This window comes from Camelus ferus, chromosome 13, assembly GCF_009834535.1.
Source record: "Camelus ferus isolate YT-003-E chromosome 13, BCGSAC_Cfer_1.0, whole genome shotgun sequence".
Lineage (NCBI taxonomy): Eukaryota > Metazoa > Chordata > Mammalia > Artiodactyla > Camelidae > Camelus > Camelus ferus.
Genome location: NC_045708.1, coordinates 28,863,109 through 28,880,283, shown reverse-complemented (window position 1 = coordinate 28,880,283; position 17,175 = coordinate 28,863,109). Strand labels below are relative to the sequence as shown.

The 17,175-nt window shown below is 37.3% G+C and overlaps 1 protein-coding gene across 2 annotated transcripts in view; it reads right to left on the bottom strand.

Moving 5' to 3' along the window:
* Nucleotides 1-3,793: 3,793 nt before the first annotated feature.
* Nucleotides 3,794-17,175, bottom strand: part of ZNF684 (zinc finger protein 684) — a 32,465-nt gene continuing 19,083 nt past the window's right edge. The window contains exons 3-5 of one of the 2 annotated variants that reach the window (XM_032493934.1): nt 14,075-14,201; nt 13,657-13,752; nt 10,037-11,616 (exon numbers count right to left, since the gene is read on the bottom strand). In XM_032493934.1, coding sequence (XP_032349825.1) covers nt 10,727-11,616; nt 13,657-13,752; nt 14,075-14,201 — 1,113 coding nt within the window. In that variant the 3' untranslated portion in view covers nt 10,037-10,726. Of the gene's footprint in view, nt 4,950-10,036; nt 11,617-13,656; nt 13,753-14,074; nt 14,202-17,175 lie in introns of those variants that run through there. The other variant, XR_004324950.1, reaches the window with a different exon arrangement.

Here is a 17,175-nt window from a genome sequence, read left to right as displayed (position 1 = left end):
CGGAAGTAGTGACCTACCCAGCTTCCCCAGCGTTCCCAGGGGAAATCCACCCGAGACTACATTTCCCACAATGCTCGTGGAGTCCCGGTCCAGAAGGCTTCAGGGGTTTCCACTTAGCCTACTGGGGAGTTCTAGTTTGGTGTCACTGGGGCTTCATGGAGGGCTGTGGTCATATGGAAAGGAAACGTGTACGTAACCTTTACTGATTAGTATAGGCAAGACAATAGAAATAACATATGACATAGACATGGTGAATAAAAGTGATTTATTTAAAGAAAGAGTTTCTTTTTTCATTTTATGTTTTAAAGGAATTAAACTTATTTTAGTAACACTGGAGTAACATAACAACTGTAAATAATTTAAAAATATAAACTATGTAAATTAATGTATTCGAGTTTTTTGTTTGTTTCTTTCGGACAGCCTAGTTATGTATGAGTATGTTTCAATTTTTTTTTTTTACAGTCTTGCTATAAGAGAACAACAGCAAGAGGCCAATTTCAAGTTTCACTCAGGGAAAGCGTTTATACTGGAAAAGAGAATGGTTACATAATCATTGTTGGCTAGCTACAAAAAGGAGTCTATGTGACAGGCATCAGGGTTTGTGGACAACTAGCTTTTTAGAACAAGTCTTAATCCCATTCAAGTCATTTAGATATTACTCATCAGGAATGACAATTTTTCCCATAATGAAATCATGAATTATCGTATGCCAAAAAACCGTTTTCCCAGACCAGGTTTGAGACAATTTCTGTAACTTCTCTTTTACAGTTTCTTCAGACCTTTCTCCCCGACTCCCCAACTCCCATCCCTCTGCCCCGCCCCTTTTAAAATGTGTGTGTACTGTATACTGTCACGCCTTTTTGTAAGCATATATCTAATATCCATTCAACAAAAACATGTTGCCTGAGCTCCTGTTATATTCGAGGCATTGATTTCAGTGTGCAGTAGTGATAAAGCAAACAAAACACCTGCCCTCATGGAGCTAATGCTCTCTTTTATTAGATATTGATAAATGCTATGGAGAAAAATAGTACAATGTAAGGGGAGAGGACTCATAGACATAGAATACAAACTTGTGGTTGCCAGGGGGGAGGGAGGTGGGAAGGGACAAACAGGGAGTTCGAAATTTGTAGATACTGACAGGTATATATAGAATAGGTAAACAAGTTTATACTGTGTAGCACAGGGAAATATATACAAGATCTTGTGGTAGCTCATGGTGAAAAAGAATGTGAAAATGAATATATGTATATTCATGACTGAAAAATTGTGCTCTACACTGGAAATTGACACAACATTGTAAACTGACTATAACTCAATAAAAAATATTAAAAATTTAAAAGGAAAAAAGAAAGGGGATAGGAAGTAGTGGAGAACTATAATTTTAACTAGAGTAGTTGAGGAAGGCCTCTGTTAGGAGATATTTGAGCAAAGACCTGAAGGAAATGAAGCTGCAAACTCATGCCAAATGAGAAGTGTTTTAAATAGAGGAAGCAACAAGAGCAAAGACCTGAAGCAGAAAATGACCACACATGTAAACAGCAAGGAGGGTGTGCATGGAAATGTAAGAATAATAAAGAGGTAAGGAAGGGTGAGGCCTAGGCTGCAGAGGGACTTATAACCTTAATGTAAGGACTTTGGCTTTTCCTCTGAGTGAAAATAGAAGCCGCTGGAGAATTTTGAGCAGCGGAGTGGCATGGTCTGACTGGAGTTTTAGTAAGATCACTCTGGCTGCTGTGAGAACAGACTGGAGGGAAGCAAGGGCATCACCAGTTAGGAGGTTATTATAATAGTCAAGAAGTGAGATGATGGTGGCTCAGACCAAGTTGTAGAAGAAGAGGTAGTGAGAAGTAGTTGAATTCAAAGTCTAATTTGAGGGCAGACCCCATAGGATTTGTTGTACGTCACAGGGAGGGTATGAGAGAAAAAGGGGATCCAAGGATGATTCCCAAGTTTCAGATCTGATCAAGTGAAAGGATGGAATTGCCATCAGATGAGATGGAGAAAACTGCAGGAGGAGCAGAGCTAGGGAGAATAAGGGAGATCAGGACCTGTTTTGAACTCACTGAATCTGAGATGCCAATTAGATACAACCAACTGGTGATACTGAGCAGATATGCTTGAGTTCAGGGGAGATGTCCACAAGAAATAAATTTGGGAGATATCATTATATAGATAGACTTCAAAACAAATGAGGTTACCAATGAAGACAGTGTACAAAGAGAAGAGAAGGGGTCCAACTATTGAGACCTGGTATATTCCCAAGTTGAAAGTTTGTAGAGATGAGAAGGAATCAGCAAGAGCCTGAGAAGGAAAAAAATCAGTGAAGTAAGAGAACCAGGAGAATGTGGATCCTCTAAGCCAAGTGAAAATAAAAAAATGTGCTTCAAAGTGAATAGAGTGATACATTGTGTCCAAAATTATTGATAATTAAGACTGACAACTTGATCATTGGATACAGCAATTAGAATTTTATTGGTGACTTTAACAAGAACAGTTTCAGTGGAGTGGTGTAGGGGAAAGCCTACTTGGAGTGAGTTTAAGAGAACATGATCTGAAAAATTTAGATTGGGAGAATTTCAGTGGGACAAAGAGCTGGTTTCTTTGACTGAAATAAAATAAAATAAAATAAATTTAAGAAAGAAAAAAAAAAGATGGACGGGGAACCGGTTGATTAACAGAGGGTTAAATCTAGCACTCTAGTGAAAGTTTGATGAGGAACAGGATATTATTTCCCCTATAAATTACTTAATTACAATGGAGAAAATGGTAATTTTATGATGTAGAAACATGGTGGATGCCACCTTAAACCAAGTAATCAGTTAAAATCACCAGTAATGAGACAAGTCAACATTATGCCTCCTGACATAAAATGCTGAGAATATCACTTGTGTGATATACTTGCCAAAATGTATAGCTTGAATCTAATCATGAGGAAACATCAGACCAACCAAAACTGAGGGGCACTTTACAAAATAACTGGCCTGTACTCTCCAAAAAATATCAATGTCATGAAAGATGTTGAAAAGCCAAAGGGTTGTTCCAGATTAAAGGAGTCTTAAAAAATATAACAACTAAATATAGTGGGTAATCCTGGTTTGGAACCTGGACCAGAAAAAAAAAAAAACGATTAAGAAGAACATTATTGGTGTAAATGCAATGTGGTGTCTTGGATTGGATCCTAGGACAGAAAAAGGACATTTGTGGGAAAACTAGTGAAATATGAATAAAATATGGAATTTAGTTAATAGTGATACACCAGTGTTGGTTTCTTAGTTGTACTCTGGTAATAGAAGGAGTTAACTTTAGGGGCAATAGGTGAGGGGTACATGGGAACTCTCTGTACCATTTTTGAAACTTTCTATAAACCTAAAATTATTCTAAAAGTAAAAATTTATTTTAAAAAGAACAATATTGAGACAATTAGGGACTTTATGGATGACAGATTAGACAATAGTATTGTATCAGTGGTAATTTAAAAAATTTTTTGATCTCTGAACTGTGGTTATATAACAGAAAGTTCGTGTTCAAAGGGATGAAATGTTATTGGGCATCTGCTTAGCCCCACTTCTTCCTGCTTTTGGTAACAGACCCTTTTATTCTTTATGGGGATGACTCTGTTCCTATTACATGAGATCTTGGTGGTAATGTGAATCAAGGTTTTCTGCTCTCCTGCCACGGGGTGAACATGATATCCAATCTAGGCTGATCACATCCACTTATGAACTTAAATATTTAGTAGAGTGGCTGTATGGTTTTCTAGGACCGCTGTAACAAAATAGCAATGACTGAGTGGCTTAAACAATAGGATTTTATTTTCTCACAGTTCTGGAGGCTAGAAGTCCACGGTTTTGGTAGGTTTGATTTCTTCTGACACCTCTTTCGTTGGCTTGCAGAGATTTCATGGCTGTGTCCTCGCTTGGTCTTTCCTCTGTGTGCATGTCTGTGTTTCAGTTTCCTCTTCTTGAAAGGACACCCGTCAGATTAGAATAGGACCCAACCTGAAGACTTTATTTAAAGACCTTACCTCCAAATATGGTCACATTCTGAGGTACTGAGATTTAGGGCTTGAACATATGAATTTTGGCAAGGGGAGGGGCACAATTCAGCCCTTAACAGTGACAAAGTACTGTAAGGTGATTGGAGCTAAGTTATTCCAGAGGCAACATGCTGTTGTAGAAAATCAGAATTTTTCAAAGTAAGGCTGTTAGAGACAGTTTCTTTTCATGAGAAATTACATTTGCAAGAAGGAATATTTTTAGGTACATTTTTGATATTAAGAGGATTTTTCAGTCTTTAGAATATATTGAGTTAATTAAATTTGATTGAGTTAATTAGAACTGGTTGAATGGCATCATAGTCAACAGTTTAGTCTATCACAATCCCCAAATCTTAGTCGATTAAGATTTAAGATTAAGGCTCAGAAATTTATTTCTTGCACTTGCTATATATTACAGCAGAACAGTACAGGGCTCTGTGTCTCATAGTCAAACTCTAGCTGGAAGAGTCGTCACCATCTTGAACATTGCAGTTGCCATGCTGGAGGAAAATCAAGCTTTGAGGGGTCTTGTATCAGCAATTAAATGCTTGACTGGGAATAACACATGTCAGTTTTGTCATAATTCATGGGCCAGAACTAATCCCTTGGCATCAAACACAAAGAAACCAGAAAACTCAGTCCTACAAGTGCCTAAAAGGAATTGAGTCAGAAATATTTAGTGAAAGCATTAACAACCAACCACTGTCACTAAATATTCACTCATGTTCCCTCCTGAAGGCAAAATATAGGCACCTTCTTCCCAATGAAGAAAAGCCAAAAGTCTCGTCTTGTCATAGTATCAGACTCCCAAGTTCAGGACTTCTGGGTAATGCACAGTAGTATAAATAGGATGTTGGTAAGTGGTAGTCTTCTCATCAAGTCCAGATGGGGCTCCTCTTGAGCTGAATATCTGTGAATTAAATGGACAAGTTTTCTGTACCTCACACACACTTTGATTTGGAACAGGGTAGAATAGAGACAGAGTGACAACAGCATACATTCCCAACAGGAAAGGTGAAAAATGGAAGACACAGCAGGTCCATTTTAATTCTGAATACAGTACTCCCTTGGGGTGAGAAATCATCCTTATTTAGGTCTTGGTTCTCCTTCCTGGGAGTAGCTTTGTTCATTATGCTTTACTGTTGTTTGTTGTCATTGTTCATTGTTCTCCATAGGCCTTGGCTCCCTCTCTGGGATGTCCTTCCCTTTTCATTGCCCTCATTATCCCCGGCTGGAAAGGACATTGGAGAATCTGCCCTCTTGTGCAGCTTTCTTAGCTCACTTTCAGCACGTGGACAGTCGGAGCTCCAAGAGCTGGTTTTAAGTCTTGCACAGTTCTGGTCTCTTAAAAATCAGGTAGTACAGTTGTCTCAAAGACTTCTCACCTGTGTGATCCCAGTCAGCCCCAGGCGTCTATAGCCATGGCCACAGTTCTGTCCTGGACAAGATGTACTACATTTATCTTCTTTCTTGGTCCCAAGCCTCTCTCTCTCTTATCTTAATTCAAGTACTTTGACCCTATAAGACTTCAAAGGCAGAAGCACATCTTTAGTCTCCACCTCCCTACCTCCGGCTATTTTGCTCAGTTGAAAGTTTTTATGAGCATCATAACATTAATTGGGTATTTTCTCTGAGAAATCTTAAACTGATGTGAGGTTTTAATGATGTATGTGTCAGCTATAACCTTGATTTAATTCTTGCCGCAAGATCAAGTTTTATTCCAATTCCCAACCTCCTACCCTCTGCTCTGCACAACCAGGCTCTTTCAGTTTATTTCCGTAGGGAATAAAAAGCAGTAAACGAGGCCAGCAGCTTCCCCCAGCGCCCCCTTCATTGATTTTATAGCAGGATGCCTCCAGCTCCTGCAACATTTTAGCTCCCTCAGTGCCGGGCTCCTGCTCTGCATGGCGGCCAGCAGCACCCAGTGGCTAGCAGCTTCCCTGGCCTTCCATAGCAGTTTTTTAGCATGTTGCTTCCAGTGAGATACCTCCCAATGAGTAGCTTCCCCCAGTGTTGCAGAGGGTGGATTTGCAGCAACTTCTGCAGGTGCAGAGTCTAAGCAGCTTCTCTGCTGTCCAGTGAGCCACAGCTGAGGCCTCACAGCCAAGGTCAGGATCTCGGCACCAGTGGGGGGAGTGCTCCTCCTTGAGCACACTATCTGAGCCCTAGACGTGGTGGCTGCTTCTTCTATTTCTATATTCTTTAGAGTTCTCTTTACGTGTTATCAGCCAATCCTTTGTTATTCCAACCCCCTATTATAGTTAAAAACTCTTACATTAAAATTTTCTGTGTGGTTCCCGTCTCCTGGTTGGGCCTTGATTGATATATATGTTAAGAGGGAAAAAACCAAGCAAGGTGCAAAAGTTTATATATAGCATGCTACATTTTGTGTAAGAAAAAAGGAGAAAGAACAATATCTAATAACACAATGTGTGTGTGTGTCTGTGTTTGCCAAATGTACCTGGAAGAATAAAGCAGAAATGAATGAAAATGATTATCTATAGGGTGCATGGTAATGGGATAAAAAAGATACAGTTTTGACTTTTGAACCTTGGAAGTATTTGTTTAAAAATAAATTAGACAAAAAATTAAGAACAGAACTACCATATGACCCAGCTATCCACTTCTGGGTATTTATTGTAAGAACACAAAAACAGTAGTTCAGAAAGATAGGTGCACCCTGATGTTCACTGCAGCATTATTTACAGTAGCCAAGATATGGAAACATCCTAAGTGTCCGTCAATGGATGAATCAATAAAGAAGATGTGGTATGTATACATAATGGAATATTACTAAGTCATAAAAATGAAATCCTGCCATTTGTGACAACATGGATGGACCCTGAAGGTATGCTAAATGAAATAAGTCAGATGGAGAAATACAAATACTGTACGATTCTATGCATATGTGGAATCTAAAAAAAAACCCAATATAAGTGAACAAACAAAATAAAACAAAACATGCATAGATACAGAGATCAGATTAGTGGTTACTGGAGGGAAAGGGGGTTGGGGGGGAGAGCAAAATGGGTCAATTGTATGGTGATGGATAGTAACCAGACTTGTGATCACTTCATAGTATATTCAGATGTTGGATTATATAATGCTGTCCAGCTGAAACTTATATAATAAAAATAAATTAAAAAAAAGAGGAATTCAAACATCAATTGGATATATATGTTGGATTACTTTAATGAATACTGTTAGTAGAGATAATGCTATTATGGTTATGTATTTTTAAAAAAATCCTTAACTTTTAGAGATAGGTGCTGAAGTATTATGAATGAAATGATCTGAGATTCACTTCAAAAATAAATTGGGAGTGAGTGGATCCTGGGAAGGAGTATAGAAGAAATAAGACTGGCCTTGAATTACTGATTGTTAAAGTAGGAGACAGGATGGGAATTCATCATACTATTCTCTCTACTTGTGTGTATGTTTGAAATTTTCCATTACCTAAAGAAAAAAAAAGAAAAAACAAAAACTCTAACATCAAATACAAATAGAAAAAAAGGAAACTAGCTGCATATTTAAGTCAGTCACAAACATGCAAACAAATGAAGCAATTCAAACAACTTTAAACACAGTACAAAAAACATACAATATTGGTTCTTCCTCTCCCTGTTCCTGTCCCTCATCTGAGAAACTCCAAACTGCCCTTAAGAAGTGGGTAGAGGGTTCCAGTGTTGCAAGTGTAGTGTGAGATCCACTTGAAAGCATAGGTCAAGGTGGCAAGAGTGTCTGGTGGGCTGCTCTAGCTCACTGGAAATAACAGGCTTTTAGTTTGCAAAGGAAATTATAAAGACTAAAGCACTTCTTTTTTGCTTTTATTTATCTTACCTTTCTTTCCTGCTTTGTTGGATTTATGACATTTTTATTAGTCTTCTCTTCAGATTTTTAAGTTACACATTATATTTCAATGCTTTTCAGATTACCCTTACTTTTTTTTATATATAAGGTCTAAACTCTCTACCCCTTTCCAGAACTCAGACTCCTAAACTCACATCTCCCTTCACCACTTTTTTCTTTTCATTATACCTTTTGTATTTGATTCTTAAAAGTTAGCATATATGATAAAGTCAGAAAAACTGAACAGTTTCATTGGGGTGGGAGAAATGCCCTATCTGCCCTATGTACAAAAAAGAGAAAGAAGGCATTTTTCACTCTTTTTATAAAGTGAAAAAAAAAAATCTCAAGGCATGACAAACTCTTAAGAGATAAGAAAAATCGAGGGACTTATCACTTAAATTGTCCATGGCTGTTTCAGCCACAGAATATAGACTAGGGAGTTCTGGGAATCTGAGACATTTGGGTGGAGCTAAGCATAGTTTTGGTTTTCTTCTTGCCAACATCTTGCACAGCTTAAGACAATGAGGTCAGTGACAAAAACTCTTAAGGTGGCAGTGTGTATTTGTTCACACAAATATATTTTAACTTGCTCTACTGTATTCCTTCTTTCACTTAAGGGAGCAGATTAATTTATGGAACCTAGATTATATGTTTCCTGATATGTTACAATGAAAACTCCCTTGTTTTATTCGCAGACCGTTGCACATTTCTTGCCACCTTGACCTACACAGCTGCTCTCCCAAGGGGACCTCACGTCATGCTGACAGCAGTAGAGCCCCCTACTCCCTCCTAAAATGCATTCTCTTCCTGCAGTCTTAAGTAGTTTGGAGTCTCTTAGATGAGAAGCATGGACATGGGGAGAGGAGATAGGATGGGAACGGTGAACACTAGGCAGGGCAAAACGAGGATTTCATGTAGGAAATGAAACTGTTGAGCTGAAAAAAAGGCACGTCCCGGGACAATACATACCCAAAGAATTTGGCTAGCAAACTGATTCTGAAGACAATCCCAAAAGAAAGGTAATAGTGTAGTCAATACATAGCCTCCTAAAATAACTGGGAAAATGTGAAAGAAAAAAAGTATTCAGTCACATTTCTTAAAGATGACAAATGACAAGACAGATTTTACTCAGGACTGGCGTGATAGGTAGAGACCACTGCAATGGGATTTTAGTTTGGGTCGGGAGAGATTGGACCCAGAGAGATTGAATACAGCATTGTCAAGTGGGAATTTATAGCCAAGGAGTAGGGTGGAGGGTCAGTGGATGGAAAATTAATAAGAGAAAACATCAGGGGCAAGGAGGGTTCTGGCTAAACCCACCTAACAGAGTTCTTCCTGAAGACAGGCCAGGGTGATCAGACATCACCTGAAGGATGATGGAGAATGAGGAATCTGATCAGATATTGAGGGTGGAGGGTTCTGGCTAAAATGACTTAGCAGGGTTCTTGCTAAAACTAGATTTTACAAGGGAGTGTACAGATGGACCTACGGGAGGGAAGCTTCAGTAGCCTGACTGAAGTTTGGTCAAGCAAAAAAATCTTTGTCAGCCAATGAGATTTAGTTGAGATCCTTAAGTTATAGTATGCTTGTTCAAAAAAGCACTGTCATTCATTTATAATCATTACTCAACATTAATTCAAAAAAATGATGAATGAAAGAAAAACAATGCCAAGTAGTTGTAACTGAGCTTAAACTTGAAAAGGCTTGATTTCTGAATTTAGGTTCAAGCTGTTTTGTCACAACTCAAGAAAAGACATAAAATTTTTTGATATCATCAAGGAATATTGTGGATAGCAATAAAAACAGTAGCTTAAATAATGGCTGGTTCATCCTTTTAAGGGAATATAAGAAACTTACAAAATGTCACATTCCAAAGTGAAGTTGCTAAGCAAAAAACTTGCTCTTTTCAACTTGATTAATACTGCCTATGCTGTTATATAGAAAATTCCACACACACCTAGGGGCCAAACCAGTATCAATTTCATACAAGAAAACAAAAACCAGACCGAAACACTCGCTCCCTGAAAGTTGCAAAGTATCATGATACTCTACTGTATTAAAATGAAATACAGATGACAGCTCAGTTAAGCACTATTTGAGCTATGCTTACACCTTATGTAGATACACCAATGAAAAAGACAGATACACTTGAAGTGCAAATGTTTTATTTACATACTTAAATACTTCTTTTCCGCAACTGAATACTTACTGTAATATGGAATACAACCGCTTTCCCCCTCTCAATCGGTATCTTGTTAAATTTTTTGCTTTCATGCTTACATACATAGGAAAACACCTTTATAACAAGTTTTAGAATTAAAGAGGAGACTCTGAGATTCAGCAACACTGCCATACCCATTCAAAGTGCCAGCAAATGGATGAAAATATTACTGAAACTCATACTACAAATTAAACCACATTTTTTCACTTGCATGTTGTTAGGATGGAAGAAAAAAAAAAGTTACTGCAGAAACTCTTAATAGATATGATTCAACGTAATATATAAGCATATTTCATACTCACACTTGCATAAGTGTATAATGTATTACAAAAATAAAAAATCAGAGATGGTAAATGTAGTTTTCATTGATTCCTTGATTGTTTAATTTATGCTTACTTTCCAAGCTCTACGGGCTATCATTTATAAATTAATGTTTTCTGTGATCTTTTCACTAAAAACTTTATTATCATTTTCAGAACATGATTGGCATCAAAAATTTTTTAATGGGAATCTATTCTTCCAATTCATTCAAATTGGTGGATTTCTCCTCACCATGAATTCTCTACTTAATAAGGTTTATAAAATATTTAAGGTTTTCTCATACTTTTAAGTGAACATTATGTATGAATTTTCTGATGTACAATGAGATTTGACTTCTGGGAAAATGCTTTCCCACATTTGCTACATTCATACGGCTTTTCCCCTGTATGAGTTATCTGATGTCTAAGGAGATGAGACTTCTTGATGAAGGCTTTGCCACATTCAATACACCCATAAGGTTTCTCTCCTGTATGAATTCTTTGATGCGTAACAAGCACAGATGTGTTGCCAAAGGCTTTACCGCATACGATACATCGGTAGGGTTTCTCTCCTGTATGAAACCTAGAATGTTTATAAAGGGACGAACTATACCTAAAGGTTTTCCCACACTCCTTACATTCAAAGGAGTTCTCAAGGGTATGAGATTTCACATGTTGCGTAAAGGAAGAGTTCCAAGTGAATGATTTCCCGCACTGACCGCATTCGTAAGGCTTCTCTCCTGTGTGGAGTCTCTGGTGGACCACCAGTTGTGCTTTATGCATGAACGCTTTCCCACAATCAGTGCACACAAAGGGTCTATCTCCATTATGGATTTTCTGATGAGTTGCAAGGTGTGCCTTCCTGCTATAGGCTTTTCCACAGTCGTTGCATTCAAAGGGTTTTTTTCTTGCATGATTTTTTTCATGTCTAATAAAATGAAACTTCTTTTTGAAGGCTTTCCCACATTCATTGCATTTGTAAGTGTTTTCTCTAGTATAACATCTGTTATAATTAAGTAAGTCTAAAGTAGGCTGCAAACTCTTTCCATATGACTTACATTTATATGATTTTTTTCTTGTAGGATTAAGACCTGTGCTCATATTATAACCATGGAGTCTCTCCACAGTCAGAATTTTACAGAATGTGAACAAAACTGAGTTCAAAACATTGTCTTTGCTTTCCTGGTGCTTGCCTGGGCAGTCAGCTTCTAAAAAGGAGTACAATAAGACATTCCTAGTTAATTTCTGCCATCAATGGTTATAGAAAGAAACTTACATGTTTTCAAATCTAATCTGTCATTGTGGAGCAAATCCTGTATTTGCCTTGCTCTCGAGCTTTAAGAATAAAACTGCTGAAGAGGAAACAGGAGAACAGACTGGCAATGAGAACAGATGGCTTAACTTGTGAGCCTGAGGAAAGGTAGTAAAGCTGGTACAAGGTACAGTGGGTAGGGTACAAAAGAAATAAAGCTGTTCAACAAAGGTGCATGGTTAGCTCACAGAATGAAGAGAGCCCACTATGGAGATGAGATCAATGAACAAAGTAACCAGGGGAACAAGAAACAAGAAACAAGAGAGTTAAGGGAAAATAAAAAAATACAGCATGCCAGTTTTAGTAGGTGGAGCACACCAGAATCAAAAGGACTGATACAGAGAAGATGATTGTGTACAGAGGATGCTGAAGAGTCCAACTGCCATGAAATAGGAAAAGATGGACAATTCTGGATAAACAAAATGGGATCACATTAAAGAGGGTCTTATAAGCCATTTAAAGACCACAATACAGGTTATAAAGGAATAATTTATGTTTATTTGTCAGAAGACTGACAAGAAAAATAAAGTAATTTGAATAAATCTTGCAGGAACATCTAAGATGAACCAGCAAATAGAAAGGAATTGGCAATATAGGTACAGAAACAGTCTAGATAGCATATCAGGAATTAAAACCCATTTGGTTTATGTTAGTAGAAAGTGGGGCCCCAGGGAATCTAAAATACACTTAATTGGTGTCTTACTCATTTGAAACATACTTCTTTTATGAGCTCTGTGGAAAGGGAAGATTTTATTTTGAATTACTTGGGTAAACCAATAGTTGAAATCACAGGTAATAAATCATAGGTAGTATTTAAGGAGAAATTCTTAAGAGAAAAAACCAAACCGCTTACCACAGTGACTTTGAGACTACAAAGCAACAGGCCAGTCATTACCCTTGATTGTAAAGATAAAGGTAAAAGGCTGAAGGATATTAAAAATTGGTTACTATGAAAAAACAGACAATAAGGCCAGGTGGGATAAAATTATGGGAATGGAAAGTTCATGAGGCAAAGAGGCTGAAGATGGCACAAAACAAATAACTAACCTTTAGAGTGATGAAGTTTCTGAGGGAGTTATTGTGGGGAGAAATGCAGAAGATGGAAGAAAAGGCAAGACACAAACGGGGAATAAGCAGTAAGAAAGGGTGAAGGCATATTAGTGAGAACCAATTCAAATAAAATTGGAGGAGGATTTCAAAAAAATATCACTATTGTCAAGTGAAACAGAAAGATGCACTAGAAGGCAGATATCCCAAGTGAACTTGAAGACTAAAGACAAACCAGGTGGGTACACAGGTGGAGTACCTGCTGCAAGAAAAGGGGTGACTTTTTTTTTTTAAAAAAAAGAAAATAATTTGAGCATATGTTACTAACAGTTTTGAAATAAAAACAACATATACTGAACACTTACTGCCTGTAAACTAATTGAAGGGTTCTGCATCTATTAACTCATATAATCTTTACAAAAACTTGAGGTAAAGACTAATATTATCCCTATTTCATAAATAAAGTTGTGCTACAAAAGAATTAGGTTACACAGTGGTTGGTGGAATAAAATCAAATCCACACAATCTAACCACATTATTAGAACTAGGTGTATGAAAAGATCTGCGATCGTGTTGAGGAGGGAAGAAGAATGAGGATTCTAGGAATTAAGAGAACCAAGCAAGCACTTAGATGGAACAGGCAGTGGGAGGAGCCAGAGCAGAGGAGGGACATCCCCCCACACCAGAGCTGAGAAAGAGGAAGGGCAGCCACGTGGGAGAGTGGAAGTGAAGGTGCCACTTGGGGATCTGAGGATGTTGTGTCACCTCCAAAGGTGTGTGGCTTTTAAGAGGTGCTTCCTGAAAAGTATTTCAAAGGTGCCTGTCCCTCACACGCCACCTGGGATCCCAACTCCATAGACTCCCGTCTACTTGATTTTCGCTGACTCACCTGGAGTGCGCCAATGTGGGTTCTCTCCCTCCACCATCCATGGCTCCTGTCCTTGCTCCACCTTGAAGATCACTTTTGTCTTGGTGTCTGGACACCCTGTTCATGGGAAACAACACAGAATTGGGGACAAAGTGCTGGGGACAAACAACTACCTCACAATTTGGATTTGCCTCCTGGAGTCTCAGGGCCTGGAAAGGATGACAAACAGGCTTTAGAACAGAAAAGACCCTTTGCCTCCATCTGGGAAGCATGAACACACTATCTGATCCCCAAAGGGGATTAAGAATCTCTGACCACAAAAATTCAGGGCCAAACTCATTAATGCTTCAGAATGTTCACAGCTTCCACAATTCTTAAAGGAAGGGCACTAATAAAACATTCTGAGTTTCAATGAAAAGTTACCACCCACTGTCCTTACCCACTGAGATGAGGTTTCTAAAGTTCTCCAACATCACATCCCAATACAAGGTTCTCTGATCACAGTCAAGAAGCTGCCACTCCTCTGGGGTGAATTCCACAGCCACATCCTGGAGTGTCACTGATCCCTGGAATAGTACATGGATCTTCAAACTAAAGTGTGCATCATTTGAGGACTTGCAAGAGAAACATGGCAGCCTCTTAGGATCATATCATGTCCACTGGTGAGTTTTCAGAAAGTTATGTATCGTAACTACTGTACACCTGATTCAGAAACACACTTTGTGATAGAAACAACAATTGTGTTAAAAATATTCAACTAGTGCCAAGATAATTCAATGGGAAAAAGAACAATCTTTGAAACAAATGGCTTTGGGATAACTGGATAACCACATGCAAAAGAATGAAGTTAGACTCTTCCCAAAACACACACCTCACATCATATACAAAAATGAACTAAAATTGGATCAGAGACCTAAATCTAAGAGTTAAAACTACAGGTGACCCTTAAACAACCTGGGGGTTAGGGATGCCAACCCTCCCCACACTCAAAAATCCACATGTAACTTTACAGCCTCCATATCTATGGATTCAACCAACCATGGGTCATGCAGTACTGTAATATGTATTTATTGAAAAAAATCTGCTTAGGAGTGGACCCACACAGTTCAAACCCATGTTGTTCAAGGGTCAACCATATATAATTCTTAGAAGAAAACAAGGGAGTAAATCTTTGTGACCTTGGATTAGGCAGTGGTTTCTTAGACGCTAAACATAACAGGAAAAGTATAAGTGCCAAAAGAAAAAACAAATTGGAATTCATCAAAATTTAAAATTTTTATGTTTCAAAGGACACCATGAAGAAAGTAAAAAAGACAACTCACAAAATAGGGGGAAATATTTGCAACAAGATATCTGTATCTAAAACATAAAAAGACCTCTTACAGCACAATGATAAAAAAGACAATCTGATTTAAAAATGGGCAAAGGTTTGAACAGACATTTCTCCAAAGACAGATATGGTCCATAAGCACATGAAGAGATGTTCAACATCATTAGTAAAATACAAATCAAAACCACAATGAGACATCACTTCACACCCATTAGGATGGCTAAAATCAAAGGCAGACAACGACAAGTGTTAGCAAGGATAGGGAGAAACTGGAACTCTCAGACATTGCTGGTGGAATTCTAAAATGGTGCAGCAACTATGGAAACCAGTTTAGGAGTTCCTCAAAATGGTAAACATAGAGTTACCATATGACCCAGCAATTTTTCCTAGGTACATACCCAGAAGAATTGAAAACATATATCCACGCAAAATATTCATAATAGGTAAAAGTGGCAAGAATATGGGTATCCATCAAATAAATGGATAAACAAAATGAGGTATATTCATATAATGTAATATTATTCAGCAGTAAAACTATAGAGATGATCCTTGAAAAATATTGTGCTAAGTGAAAGAAAAGAGTCACAAAAGACCACATATTGTATGGTTCCATTTGTATGAAATGTTCAGAATAGGCAAATCCATATAAACACAAAGTTATTTCGGGTTGGGGAAGAAAGAAGTGGAGAGTGACTGCTAATAAGTATGGGGTTTCTTTTGAGGGTAATGAAAATGTTCTTAAATTAGACAATTCACAATTATGAGACTATATTTTTTTAAATACCAACTAAATTGTATACATTTAAAGAGATCAATTTGTAGTATGTGAATTATGTCTCAATAGAATAATTTTAAAATACTGCTTATATGTTCTTCATTCACTCATAACAGTATTTAATGAGGACATACCAAGTACAATACTAGTTATACAAAAAAGAACAAAATTATTACAGCCCTCAGAGATCTTACAATCTACTAGACACTGCAAAATAAACATGTTAAGTGTAATAAGATGTTAGTGAGGCTATAAGGGTAACAGGCTAGCCTCACATAAGCATAATAAAATAGAAAAATAGAGATTTCTTATATGATAAAATATATCATCTTAACCATAAAGTCAAAATCATGTTTAACTTAGACTGAAATTAAAAAAGGCATGTGGAGGGGGAGGGTATAGCTCAAGTGGCAGAGTGCATGCTTAGCAAGCACAAGGTCCTGGGTTCAATCCCCAGTACCTCCATTAATAAAAAAATTTTTTTTTAATTAAAAAAAAAAAAAGGCATATGGCAACACGTCCATCACAAAGAGATAGTTAAAACTATACAGAGCAGCGGTCAGCAAACTATAACCCACAAGCTAGCTTCCTATATTTGTAAATAAAATGTTACTGAAACATAGTTATGCCCATTTGTTTACTTAAGCTACAAGGGCAGAGTTGAGTAGTTGCCATAGAGGGTATATGGCCTTTAAGCCTAAAATATTTACTATCTGTCCCCCCTCTTTTTTTTTCTATCTGTCCCTTTAAAAAGTTAAGAGACTAGGTAAGGTTTATCCTAGAAATGCATAGACAGTTCAGTTTTGGGAAATGAAATCTTTAAACTGCTGTATTAAAGAAAATAAAACACATGATTTCATTAACAGGTAAAAAAAAAAAAGGATAGAAGAAAAAAGTTCTCAATTTACGAAAACAATCTTGAGCTAAAAATCTTTAACTTGATTTTTTAAAAAAGCCAAAAAACAAAAACCAACCAAACAAAAACTATCTACCAGAATATAGGAGGAAACAGTAAAACACTAGGAAAATTGCCATTAAAATTGGAACAAAAAAGATTTTGGCTAGCAATACCATTCAAAATTAGTTATGAGAAGTCTTGTCCACTACAATGAGACAAGAAAAAAATGGAGACATACATATTGGGCAAAAAGGGACAAAACTCCATTTGAAGAGTTTAGGATGGTCTACCTAGAAAATCTAAGAAGCAAGTAAAAAACTCTTGGACTTAGTAAGAATTCTGTAAGTTGACATAAAGTCAAATAGATAAACCTATACATTCCTATATACCAGAATAGCCAATCAGAAAATATAATGAAAAAAAATCCATCCCATTCTCAATAGCAACTTAAACCATATATAAGAATAAACATTATAAGAAACATACAAGAGTTAGGATAATAAACCTATAAAACTGTAATGAAGGACCAAAAGAAAA